Source organism: Neovison vison, chromosome 8, assembly GCF_020171115.1.
Source record: "Neovison vison isolate M4711 chromosome 8, ASM_NN_V1, whole genome shotgun sequence".
NCBI classification, from domain to species: domain Eukaryota; kingdom Metazoa; phylum Chordata; class Mammalia; order Carnivora; family Mustelidae; genus Neogale; species Neogale vison.
The window spans coordinates 136,780,891-136,794,722 of record NC_058098.1 but is presented as its reverse complement, the minus strand read 5'-3'; the positions used below and the strand labels follow the sequence as shown (position 1 = coordinate 136,794,722).

The 13,832-nt window shown below is 52.3% G+C and overlaps 1 protein-coding gene across 1 annotated transcript in view; it reads right to left on the bottom strand.

The window, feature by feature from the left end:
• Window positions 1-487: 487 nt before the first annotated feature.
• NOL10 (nucleolar protein 10) overlaps window positions 488-13,832 on the bottom strand; it is an 85,545-nt gene continuing 72,200 nt past the window's right edge. The window contains exons 19-21 of the mRNA XM_044262078.1: window positions 13,560-13,807; window positions 4,360-4,462; window positions 488-1,284 (exon numbers count right to left, since the gene is read on the bottom strand). Coding sequence (XP_044118013.1) covers window positions 1,165-1,284; window positions 4,360-4,462; window positions 13,560-13,807 — 471 coding nt within the window. The 3' untranslated portion in view covers window positions 488-1,164. The remainder of the gene's footprint in view (window positions 1,285-4,359; window positions 4,463-13,559; window positions 13,808-13,832) is intronic.

The following is a 13,832-nucleotide window of genomic DNA, read 5'->3' as shown; positions in this document are numbered from 1 at the left end:
CAGCACGTCACAGACACATCACACACATCACACACACACACACACACACACACACACACACACACACACCACAGCCAAGCACATCTTTTTTTCTGGAAACGGGCTGCACCTCTCAGAAGTGGACAGATGTCTGTACAGAAGCGACACAGATACGACAGGGACAGGAGAGAAGGACGCCAAGGAAGGAGAGTGGGGAGACCTGACGGCCTAAGGAGCAGCGCTGCGACAGGAGGAGGAAGAAAGGAGCGACCGACCGGCAGAGCCTGGCGCAGCGGCTGGTGACACAGCCCGCAGCCTGGTCCCCCGCACTCTCTCCCTTCGCGTGGAGCGCATTTCCAGCCGATTCCATCATTTAGAGGCCAAAGAGCCCCCGTCCCAGCTGTATGTAAAGAAACACACCTCCAAAATCACATTGATTCCTGAGAACTAGGGAGACCGAATTCAATTTTCAAATTAACTAAAAAATGGCTCTTTCTCAAAGAAGCTATTCAAATGAAGGTATTTATTTTTGTAAATGTTTTCTCCAGCCAGTTTATCTCAAATTGCACTTTAAAAAACAGAAAAAAAAAAGAAAGAAAATCTGTATTTAATCTTGTAAAAAGTTAAAAGAGAATGACCAGTAGCTTCCATTTTTTAGGTTATTACTAAATTATATTCTTTTTATAAAAATGTTCTACCCCCCAACATAAACAAGTCACAAACTACCGAAATGCAAACACGGCCCCCACGACAACTCCGGTGAGACAGGAACGGGTTCCTGGGCGTCAAGACCGAAGGGCAGCAGGCCCCGCAAGGAAAACGCGCCTACAACAAGGCCGATCTGCATTTTTACAACAGAATAACCTTCCATTTCATGGTACACATTTCACAATGTTGGAAAACCACCACTGGCCTCACTTGATTAAAACCGGGGGGAAACAGACAGTGTTTACAGGGAACAACGACACGACATACAGACATGCCCCGAGGTCATGGGGCGACGCACTGCCCAGTGCGGGTGACTGGGCGGTCCCCAAGTCTGCTGTAGAAGGCATGGGGACAGGTGCCAAACCTTTACCGTGCCCAGGTACCAAGAGTTTCCGTGAACTGTTCCGCGTGCTGCCATGACGGTCAGTCTGGGCGCTCTTCCCGAGCCGCGGGCAGGACTGAGTCAGTGGAACGGAGTCAGTGGAACGGCCGGCCACGTCTGTGTCTGGACTTCAGGTGACCAGCTGAGCGACGGAGGGTTTTCCTTTCTTGTCGGTGCAGCTTCTCAGCCTCCTGCTGCTTCTTCTGCTGTTCGGACTAAGGGAGAAAGTTACATGAGAGAGAAAGAGAAAGAAAACACCGACACCCCCTTCTGTAACCATGAGAATACCCCCGTCACACCGCCAACACAGCCGGGCAGAGGTAGCCAAGCTGCCCGGGGGTCTCGGGGCATGTAGTCTGGCCCCCAGACTCCGCTCTCGCTGGACCGAGCCAGGCATTAGCCAGGACCAATGGTTTATTTACGTTGCCCCAAACACACACACACATACACAAACAGTTGCATTTACAGAAGGCGTATTATAAGCCACCACAATTAAGGATCAATCACCAGAACAGATTCCCAAGAATCGTTGGCTGTTTTCAAAAAGTCCAACTCCCCTGGGAAGCCCGAGATTTGCTGTTGTTAAGCCTGGACAAGGGCTCAGCAGACAAGTCGCCTGCAGGTCCCCGGCTGGCGTGGGCACACGGGCTCGCGGGCTGACTGATCCAAGGGCATGCCTCCCATGGGGACGCTCGTGCTGGCCGAGCAGGTGGCCCCGTCCACCCCAAGGAGGCCCGTGGCTGTCAGCAGCAGTTCTCAGAGAGAAGAGAACCAGTGCAGAACCCAAAATGGAGATCAGAGCCGCCTGGTTTTAAAAGCACATTTGACGGTTCTGAGGGTACCAACTTTTGAATGCAAAGCTCAGAAAGATATTCCCAGCCGCTGGAACTGCACAAAAGGTAAACTGAGAAAGCACTGGTGGGGTATAAGTTCTAAAACCTGGGAAGTTTGCCTTTTAGTCCCCTTATGAGACTGCTTTATGCTGACCTGTGTTACTCTGCGCACCTAAAATCCTCCTTCGTATTTTGCTCTTGAAGGAGACGTCCCCATTCACCTCCAGCGGGCACTGTTTCATTTTTTAAAAGAAAATGCTGAGAGGTAACGGAGTAGTGGGGATGGAGAGCGATTGGTGAGACTGGGGCTCTGAAAAATTCCTTAAGTGCTTTTTCTGAGTATTACTATTCTTCAAGAGTCCTAATAAATCCCACCCCGTCGGCTCCTCCTGGCATATCCCCAGAGCCGCCGCTTGGCTCCACCCCCTGGGCAACAGCTGGTCCGTTTTCAGAAGTAAAGAGGGTCAGTCTTCTGCTAACTCCAGCTCTTCAACAGCTTCCCACGGTCCCACCTGGACTTCCGGTAAGCACCTCACACGGCCCTCCGGGCTGGAGCCGCGCGGTCTCCGCTCCGTCTGACCCTCTTCCCTTTGACCTCGTCCGACACACACGGACTCTCGTTCAGATCCTCAAGCAAGGCTGCCTCAGTGCCACCCGCTGCCTGGCACCGTGCCTGACCCCTCAGTGCTCCCATGCAGCTCAGAGACCCGACCTCACAGCACCTCCCCCTCCCTGGCCCTACGGTCTGGGTCCGGCCCCACCAGACACCCTCACAGCGCTGCGTCCTCTGCTGGAGCACCTGCCACACCGTAAGGACACAGCCGGGTGTGTCCTTCTTTCAGCAGACGGACAGCTGCGGAGCAAGGGCCCCGTCTGTCTCGCCCTGAGTCCCCACAGCACACACCCCAGGGTACACACTTGTTGATGGGACACCCAGAAACCCGGAGGAGCCTGCACACGGGCTCACCGAACTATGGTATCAGGGCCCTTGTAGGATCAACCTGCACTGGTGACTTAATATTTGGTTTCGTCACGTTATGAAGTATCCCCCAAGGTGCCTCCTGTCCACATAATTTTGGAAAGCGACAGGCCAAATAAAGATGAACAGGTGCGGAAGCTCGTCCGTTAGACACTCTTCCGCACCGTCGGCGTGGACAGCCGTCCCGGGCGTGTCCCCGCGGGTCTGCTGGGGGAGCAGTCTCCCGGGAGCCCCTCTCCGTCGGCAGCAGCATGTTTTGCAGAGTCCTGCCGGGCCTTCCCCACAAAGGCAGGAGCCTCCAGAGGAGCCTGGAAGCAGCAGCGACTGTCCCACAGACAAAGCCCCATGCGGAAAGGGACGCTCACCAGCCTCTCTCTGGCAGGCCGCAGCAGACGACATCCGCGCTACGTGCCCAGTCCCGTATGACCGAGAGGGCAGGTAGCTCATCTACCAAGTTTCCTTTCCCTCTGCTTCGCCATCCTGCCCCAGCTGCTCACCCACAGTCGCCAGCACAGAGAAGGGGGGATGCGGACGTGTGTCAGCCCCACCCCTTATTAGAAGCAGCCTGGCCGATGGTCTGGTGAGAAACTGCAGTACAGGAACCCTGAAAACTGGATTTGGGCCTTAATCCTAGTTTTGCCACCGAACAACTGTAAATAATACTAAAGCACGAACTTTCCCCTTACATCCAGTCACGCATTAGAAAGTATACACAAGGGGTGCCTGGCTGGCTCAGTCGGTAGATCATGTGACTCTTGATGGTGGGGTCGTGAGTTCAAATTCCATGCTGGGAGTACAGTTTACTTAAAAAAAAAAAAAAGTATACACAAAAATCCTGGGAAAACCTGAGATTTCACCTAAATCAATCACACACCTAGTATCAAAGGAGATTTTTACTGGACACTGAACAAATCCCTAATTATTCCTAAACCTGAGATTTGATAGTTGTAATTTTGTTGCTCTAATGATACAAACAGGTAAAATCAAACATAAATTGCTACAGTTTCCCACACAGTTTCATAGCCTCTGCCAGACCCCAATATGGGGCCAAGCACTTATTAGTGCTTCTTTGGTCTTTTGCAAAACACTAGTAATTTTAGAGGCATCTTATTTGCATTTTACCCCGCATTCTAAGCCCTGGACAGTCAGGGCTTTCACTTTACAAGGCTGCACTGAGGTTGCCCAGCGACCCAGAAACCCCACAGCCCGCCCCACACCAGCACTGCCAGCTCTGGGTCGCTGAGGGCCCGCCCCGTCAGGACAGCAGGGGCCCCGCTCGGGCTCAGCCTCCACCAAGCTGTGGGCTCGCTCCCAGTCCCGGAGGGGCTCCGGCTGCAGAAAAAGTGCTAGAACAGGAACATGGCTACCTCAACAGGGGACGAGCCTGGGAAGGCCATGCTGAGGTCAGACACATGCGCGGCGCTACTGGAAGCCTACGTTCCTTTCCTGAATTAACAAAATCACATCGGAAAACTTACCCTCTTTAATGTGAATGTCAACTGTTTGCTGCCGACTGTAGTGTCTGCTACGCTCAACGTGCCATTTTTTGCTTCGAGTTTCAAACGATCTTCAAGGGTTTTACTGAAGGAGATTTAAGAGAATGACACGTTAATTAGCATTGTTTTGATTTGGCATTTGAAACAAGTTTTAATTAGAACAAATGACATGAAGAAAATCTGTTCCACTTCTGGGAGAGACGGAAAATGGCATTCCCGGACGGCGACCGCGGGAAGAACGGGGGCGGACCGTCATGGCTCACGCTCAGCAGCTACACAGTAGAAACAGCAGCTGCCAAAACACCCGCTCGTTTAGTATTTCAAATGGTGGTTCCAAATAGATTTTCAAGAGCCGCTCCTGATCTCGCTAAATCACATTTCTGAAGCCGCCATGGGAGGGGGAGGAGAGCTATTTCTGAAGCCCGTGACGGACTGGCACGGTCAGTGGCACGGGCATTTCTGGAGTGTTCTGTATTGAGGCCCCACACCAGGCAGGCAGCCAAGCGCTTCACGCTCCTGCCCAGCCACCTCTCCGAGGGAAGACTCCGGGCAGGTCTTCCAGGTGAAGCCAGGGAGAAGCGCCATGCGGGTCCGGAGGCGCCCTTCACCCGCTCTCAGCTCCCCGGGCGACACTCCCCACCCACCGTGCGGACCCCGGGCCATGAATCCTTCTGACCACAGACGGCAAACGGAAGCTCGGTGGGTAAATTCCACTCGGTCTGTTCACTTCACTGCTGCTTGTCTCGGTGCCTTTTCCTTCCGCTTTCATACTTGAATTACTCTTCCCCCAGTGGAAATTTCATCGCGTTTCTTGATCCCGTTTTCCACACACTTCTAGGGTCTCTAGGCCCCCGCTGCGGCCTGGCTGCCCTCCGCGCCAGAACCACCACCTACCCGGCTTTGCAGTCAAGACGTCTAGTCTGTACCTGGCACACGTGACCGTTCCCTGCATGTCGCAGTACTCATGTTCTAGCAGAAAATCAGAACGTGGCCCTTTCTGTGAACTGGGCTTGGAGGGCAAAAAACGGTGACTTCCCATGGCAGCTCTGACACTTGGAGAACCGGCCAAGGTGGCAACACCCATGGGTGCCTGTGATGGAAACGGGAGGAGGGGGCCCAGGAAGCCAGAGGAAGAGAATATGGTTCTCTCTTGTCTGCTGTTCCCTCTTCCAAAAAAAGGTTAACGCTTCCCATTCCGATCCTCCTTGTACCGATCAGAGTTGAGTGTGCCCTTCTCGAGTGACCTTTAAAAACACCTGACTGAATTTAGAAATGGCTGAATTGGGCGAAGGGTTTGCTTTTGCCTGAAATATGATCTTCATAACTAATTACTGAGCAGAAGCCTTCTCCTAACCGGCCTGCAAGATAAAGCGGTGCCCCTTTGAAATTCCGCAGGAAATGTTTGATGTCCGCACCAGGGGAGACTTATCTCCGTTTACGACGAGCAGTAACGTCCCGAACACGCCTTCTTTACCTAACCTGAGACATGAAGTGGTTAGCATGAAAGTGGCACTCTTTTCTAAGCAATAATGTTATTAAGAAGCACTTTTAAAGTACTTTTCATCTTCAAAGTGCTTTACAGACGAACTAATTAATCCTTTCAACATCCCTGAGACACAAGTATTTATCCTTTATAGATGGCGAGAAGGGAGGCGAGGCGCTAAATGACTCGCCCCGGGCCACGTGAGGACTTGGAGTCTAAAACCAGGATTCCAATTTAAGCATTTCTGGTTTCCAGGAGTGTGTCAGACCAAACTTGATTTATACCGTTTTGTGCAGGAAATGCGTCCACAAAGCCTTCCAAATGACAAGCTTCCACACGACAGCCGGAATGGAACGAAGCTCTGGTTTAGGTTGGCTTTTTAGCGAGAACGCAGACGTCAAGTGTCAGCGGCTCCAACGCGGAGGGGAAATATGTCCACCTAAGCGCATTCCTGAGCCTGTCCGTGCCCTTCTCGTTTTTTCCTTTCATGGCTTCAGAAGAGCTATGGAGCCACTGAGCCAGGGTGGCACACAGCAAACACTAATTTGGGAAGAAAGTGACTTTTCAAGTAAATTGTGGGCAATTACTACTCTTTTAAGAATGACCTTATTTCCTCCACGATCGGGTGTATGAATTCTGGTTTTCTCTCAATGTACTTCCAATGCGCACTTGTAAAAACTTGTTCTGTCTGGGCTGCTTGGAAAGACAAGCAGAGTTTTAGAACGAGCCATGGCAGAAGATCAGACACAGGCACTGAACGTGGAGATTTCTACATTAAAGCGAGTTCCACTTCCCTCCCTTTGAAAGTCGGTTTACGGTATGTGGCTGCTAACCAGCAGGTCCTAAGCCAGCTACTTGAGAATGAATCCAGCCAGAGCTGATTTAAGCAGCAGACAGACATCTGAAATTGGTCTGCTGTAACAGAAGAACAAAATGCAGAAATCTACCCGGTGTGACATCGATAAGGAAGGTTAAGAACTTTAGAGAAAAAAATGCTACAGTCACATGAGGACCAACCCCCCCCCACCATTTTATGGGGATTGCTAAGAAGACAGATGTGGGCTTCCAACCTTTGTCAACTTTCCAAAGGTTGAAAGGATAGAATTTTCTAGCACAGGACAAAGGACAGGGCTAAAGGGGGGAGGGAAGAACCAGAGTTCTCAGAAACGCTATCTTAAAAAAAAATAGGCATGAAGTACAAGGGGAAACATCAAATTAGGTATTTATTTTATGCCCCAGGAAATAGTGCTCCTCCACCGCGTTTTTTAAAAGCACTCTGTGTGGAGGCAGGTGTGTTTGTTCAGCATTCGGAGGACTTAACCCAAAAGAAAGGACGCGCTGCTCCACAGTCCACACCAAAGGAACAGGCAGGCAGCGGACAAGCAGAACCTACAGAGAAAAAGCAAATGTGAAACACTCTGCTCAGAGCCGAGTACCTTCGACGGGTATTTACAGAGACCGCGCAGGTCACCGAAAACTCCATCTCAATGCCTCCTGTCTGTCTGCACGTTCCTCGAAGCGCCCGTGTCGGGAGATGCGGACGAAAGTGACCAGCCTATCTGCGTCCGGCATCGATCAGCTCTGCTCCGAGTCACAAAGATGCCTGCCGGCCCCTGCTGCCGTGAGTGTGGGGAACAGGCATGCTGGGAAGAGTGCGGAGAGCTCGAAGCCTCTCTCCAGGGCGATGTGACCCCTTGGGATCCAGCAAGTTCTGGCACTGGGTGGTACAGTCTGAAGAAATCCCTGCACAGCTGTACGGATTCCTAACCAGAAAAGGGGAAGAGGAAAACTAGGAACAACCTGAACCTCCCAACCGAGGGAACGCTGACACACGTTATGGCCCGTCCGCCTTATGAACCAGCAGTGCAGCTACTGGGAGGCCCACACGCACTTGCAAAGAAAACTTTTCCACGCTCATCGCTGCGTGGACGGAGCGGCTCGCTGGCAACAGGACTGAGAGGGACATTCACATCCAGGAGAGGACAGCCAGCACTGCGCACGCGTGAGCGTGCCCCCACAGGAGCCCCTGAATTCTAGAAAGGCACACACAGCAGTGACCTCCGGGAGGGAGTGTGGGGGTAAAAGGGAGACTTTCACCTGTTATTCTACATTCTTAACGTATTACAGTGGAAGAGGCTTACAGGTCACCTGAGTGCGTATCAACTTGAATAAGAAGAGATTTGGTTTTCTAAGTGCAACTCTGGAATTAAACTGCTTTCAAAATTAGATTTAAAAATGCTTCTGTTAAAGTAAGACCATGTTCAGGGCACCTGGGTGGCTCAGTGGGTTAAAGCCTCTGCCTTCGGCTCAGGTCATGATTTCAGGGTCCTGGGATCAAGCCCCACATCGGGCTCTCTGCTCAGCAGGGAGCCTGCTTCCTCCCCTCTCTCTCTGCCTGCTTCTCTGCCTACTTGTGATCTCTCTCTGTCAAATAAATAAGTAAAATCTTAAAAAAAAATAAGACCATGTTCCTTCAGCTCTCACTCACCGGCAGTGAGGAAAATCAGCTGAAGAGTAAAACGAGCCACAGCTTGCCCACAAAGGGATAAATTTGCAGGCATGATAAGCAGCGACGCAAGGGGTACTCAGGTCACCTGGGGAAGAAGATGAGCTCCTCCAGGCAGGAAATGGCTCTGAAATCTCTGAATGTCCAAGACAGACCACAGGCTAGGTGCTTCAAAGAAGGCCTTCCCACCTAAGGGCCACCTGGCAGGGCGGGGAGGGGAGACGGCCCCAGCTCCTGGGCGCCTAGAAGCCGTGTCGTTCTAGACCTCTCCTCCAGGCTCCCTAGCACGTCCCCGCCAGAGCCTCCCCCACCGGCCGCTGCCCCGGGTACTGGAGAGGCCCACTGCCCAGGCTCCTGACAGGCCTGCGGCATGAGCTGCCCCACTTTCTACCCATCCATCCTGACGGCCTCCTCTCGGGCTGAGGGTGTACCCCCATCCTTTCTGAGGCCCCCTCCTTACCCCGGGCCCGTCTCCTCCCGACCGCTTACTGAATTCAGCTGTCCCTTCGGTCTCCTGCATCACTGTCTGCTCGCCACAGGTAATCCCTCCCCGCCCACTGACACATTCTAGCTCTCCTAAGCCTACAAGACGTTCCCCATCAACCTGTTGGCTTTGATGCCTTCCTTTTTCTGCCAAACTCCTTGGAAGAATCATCCACATTAACCGCTCACAATTTATTATCTCTATTCATTCATCCGTCCGTTGCCCTCCAACAGTTGGGCTGATGCCTGAAGAAGCTGGTCCCAGCAAGACGAGCGTGGCTCTGCTCTGACCCGTGGCCCTCGGGGCTCCCTCTGACATCTGTGCCACACCCTTTCTCCCTGCTTGGCTCTTTCCAGCTTTCCGCCTCCAACTCTGAAAACTCCTTAGTGATCTTTACTACCTCCTTCTCCTCCGCTTGTCTTCCAAACTGGAACCCTTAGCCCTTGGCGGTCAATTTCACCGGCGACACCTATAAAACAGGCAGCAGCGCTCTGCGTGCAGGTATATCGTTCTAAGGACAGGTGTGCGCTTTTTACCACAGACTCAAAAAATACCTGCTGCTTGCCAGGGGCTCCCCTCTTCACCCTCACCGCGCTCTGCACACTTCGAGTGGGCCACAAGCACGCGGGACTGCTTGCTCACCCCCAGGGCTCCGGCCCATCCCCTGGGTCTCGGATTCCCTACTGAACGTCACCAAGACACGCGGCACTGCACACTTCCTGGGCTGATAGCCGGCTCAGTGCTTGCAACCTTAAACCTGGTTTTTACTCCATCTCCTTGACCTTGGTGGCAACACGGCCAGACAGTTCAACACTGCCTGACCATTTCTTTCTTCTTTGCTATTAAGTTAGTAATCAAACAACCTTGAGCTGTAAGCCCATTTTCCTCTCTTATTCTTAGACAGTCTTGTGAATAATTTGGCGCTAAGCTGCTTGGTCCTCCCCGCCCCACAGTTCAGGCTTTTATCACTTACTTCTGACTGAACAGTCTTGTTAGCTAAGCTCAGGGGCCCCTCCCTGCAGTTTCTCTCTCAAACTGAGATATTTCATGACCAGTTTCTGGGAAAGAGGGACTTTTATGCCTCTAAATTTTTATTTTTATTCTCTGTAACAAACATGGACAGCTATTACGTGGGTATTCACATGATTCGGGGATGGGGTTGGAAAGAAATTTGCTGCTGGTAATCTCAGTGGCTTAGCCGTGTGTGGGCCGCTCCCCGGTCACTCGACGCGCCCCCGCAGGGCCACGACCACATCCCATGGCTTCATGCAGTGCTCCCTGTTCGCCCGCCATCCCCCCCCCCCCCGCCACCCTGCTGTGGGTGCTCAACCTTTTGTCTTTGTCTTCGACCAGTGTCAGTACGACCTCTTGTAAAAACTTCCTTCAGTCTCCAAAACTTAACCCCCTTCCTTTCTCGTGCACTGTCCACGTGGCCCTGCGCCGTCCAGAGCAGCGGCGGGAGCGGGGAGGCTGCAGTCCTGAGGGCCGCGCTCGCCTTTCCAGCCCCGGCTCCGGACGGCACCGCTCACCCCGGGCGGGCACTCGGCGACGGTCTGACGGATGAATGGGCAGCCAGCGAGGCCGCCGGGCGGCTGAAGACACTCACAAAGCCCAGTGCCGTCAGGACACAAACACGCGCTGCCACACGGAGGTGTGGGTCTGACGTCATGTCACCAGGCCAAGCAAAAAGGACAACTCACTCAAGTACAGAGTTCGGGTTCGTAATTCACTGTTCCCTTTGCAGAAAACGTTTTAAAGTTAGGCAAGTCCAGGTGAACCTTTAAAACCTAATACACTCCGTTTTGATCCTGTGTTTTATTGACTGCCTCGTGGTAACTCAAAGAATAAGCAAAAGGCGTCACTTTGGTTCTCTGAAGGATAATGGTTCAATGCTTCATTAAACAACACAAAGATACTGCAAGTTCAGGGTTTGCCAAAATAATCCAGTCAAGACTAGAACTCAGTGAGCAGTTGGTGCCAAAAAGCCAGCAAACTGTAGGCTGTTTATACCAAAGGCTTATTACTTTAAGCAGCAGGACTGACTCTCCTTTTCGGCTCATGAAGCACTATCACTTACACAGTTCCTCCTCTCAAAAGAAAAAAAAAAAAGTTTAACGGAGTAAAAATGTTGAACTGTAGTATATTAACTTGGCTATTATTTATCCACTAAATACTAAATTTCCATCCTTTTGTTTCTCTTATTAATGTCCTGCTACAACCCATGGGCAGAACAGAAACGACGGGAGGCACCTTCCTGCCCCCAAATCACCACGTTTCCATGCTTACCTGAAGACAACAGTCCCCAGGTTTTCCTGGCCAGTGGGCTGGGAGCAAATGGGTCCTCTCTCAGTCCAGCCTTGAAAAGGAACTTCCGGAGTTGAGCCAAGGCACAAGAGAGTCACAATTCTACAAAACCATATCAAGTCCCCACTTGGGTCTAGTACCGAGTCAGGAGCCAGCGGCCAAGTAAATAGAGCAAGACAGAACCAGCCGACAACCTACCAAAGAAACACTGCACAGAGTCGGAAACCTACAAACAACCGGTCTTCCCTCTCCTCTGAGCAGGACTCCCAGCTGAACCTTCGAGACGACGGGTGCACAAAATGTGAGCTTGCCCGCGCTGCTGGCGGGAACGTGAAATGGAGCGGCCCCTCTGGGAGGCAGGTGGGCAGCTTCTCAAAAGGTGAAGCATCACGCTACGTACGCCACTCCACTCCCAGCTGTGCCGCCCGGAGAGACGAAGTGATCTGGTAAGATCGCACACACCAACGTTCACAACAGCATAATTCACAACAGCCGAAACGTGGAGCAACCCACAGGTCCATCCGCCGGCGATCGATGAAGGACACAGGGTCCACCCACACACCAGAAGCGCTCTCGGCAACAGAAGCGAAGGCAGGGCGGACAGATGCTCCAGCGCAGACGACCACGAACCAGACGGAAGCCGGTGCGAGCGGCGCACAGTGTATGGTCCCACTGACAGGACACGCAGAACAGGCGAATCCGGAGACAGAAAGACTGGTGGCCGCCTGGGGATGGGGTGGGCTGGGGGCAGACGGCGGCGAACGCTATGGGGCACGGGGCCTCATTTGGGAGAGATGCGTCGTGGTGACAGCCGCACAGCTCTGTGAATACACCAGAGAGCACGGACTGCACGCTGTAAGCAGCTGACCTGCATGTTATGTAAGTGACCTCCTGGAAGTTGCTGTTAAAAGAAAAGAGTGGGGGGCGCCTGGGTGGCTCAGTGGGTTGAGCCGCTGCCTTCGGCTCAGGTCATGATCTCAGGGTCCTGGGATCGAGTCCCGCATCGGGCTCTCTGCTCAGCAGGGAGCCTGCTTCCTCCTCTCTCTCTGCCTGCCTCTCTGCCTACTTGTGATCTCTCTCTGTCAAATAAATAAATAAAATCTTTAAAAAAAAAAAAAAAAGAAAAAGAAAAGAGTGGTAAAGATACCTTCCAAAGATATAGCCCCTGTTACTAGATTCCTTGTTCACCAGCCGATCTTTTATTCGTTAGAACCAGAATTTTGAGATGCTCCTGGATTCCAAGTTGAAGGATTTACTCAACATTGGGTCTCCCAGTTACTTGCTAGAAGCTGGTGAGCTGATGAGGACTAGCCGTATCTCCGTTCCGGAAACAATTCAGCCTGTCCACCGATGTCCTCTCCACCCTTTCCCCACTGCCTGCATCCGGAAAAGCCTACCTTCCAAACAGGAAGCCCGGAGCGGAGCAGTGAGGTAGAGAACTGGTACTGCTCCCGACCCCGTACCTCAACCACCCGCCAGACCCCTCCTCCCTCTCCTCCTCCCCTGGGCTCCCCAGACCTTCCGGCTCTTCTCATAAGATTCTCCACCAGGTCCGCCTGTCACATTAATACTCAGCCCCGGAATTCTCAGAGCAGAGACTTACCTAACCTACGGCTTGCACACGATCTGACGTGGAGGACCTAGTTTGTTCCTTACTTAGCCGCCTACAACTCTAAGAGTCAAAATAATATTTTTAGTGTTGACTTTTTTACTGAGGTGAAATATATTCATGTTGCTGTGCAACCACCACCACCACTATCCGTTTCCAGAACTTCTTCATCCAAAACTGAAACTCTGTACCTCATTGAAGTGGCATCTCCCCCACCCCAGCCCTGGGGAACCACCATCCCACTTTCTATGTCTATGTATTGGACTAGTTCAGACTACCACTCTTTCTCATCTCTCAATATTCTCGCAAAAGGCTTAAAACATCTGGCAGATTTTCCAAGTAACCAAGTAATCAGGCAAGCTGAGATACGGATAAACGTAACTGAAATTCTAATTAAGAAAAATAGCTTTCTGCTAAGATGCCAAGAATCTGCTGCCTCCCAATGACCACTGTACGGAGAAGTGCTGATCGTAGGGCATAGAATCCAACAGGCACCTGCGGGCCAGCGCAGCGGACGGAAGGAAGCAAGGACGACACACGCGTGTGACCAGCGCGGCACAGACGTGTTCTTACGTAACTGGCCAATACTCTCCCAGGGCCGGGCCCTGGGCCTGACTTTATGGAAACCAGCTCGGAGGGTTAGTAACAGTCCTCACCACTGAGACCAGTGTACGTCCCCTCAAGCCTTGCGGTGCTTTAACTCCAAAGACCAAAATGTCCTCCTCAGGGCCACATGGCCGCAAGGAAGAGCGAGGCCCCCGCAGCCCGGCGAGGCCCCGAGAGCAGGGTTACTCACTTGAGCAGCTTCTGCTTGGTGGCAGAATCTTTGAAGCTCCTGAATTCCTCGCCTGCTTTGATCTCATAAAACTGGGGCTTGAGGACCGTCTGCTGGTCCTCCCGGAGCCGCTCCTGCCGCTTCACCTTCTCCTCCTGCTGCAGCAGCCTGCGCTGCTTCCTGACCTCTTCGACCCAGTCCTTCTCATCATCTGAACTCTCAGAACTCTCCGCATCACTTGGTTTTCCTTCCGGTTCTTCCTCCTCTTCCTGAAAATAAAAATAGTAAGCAGCA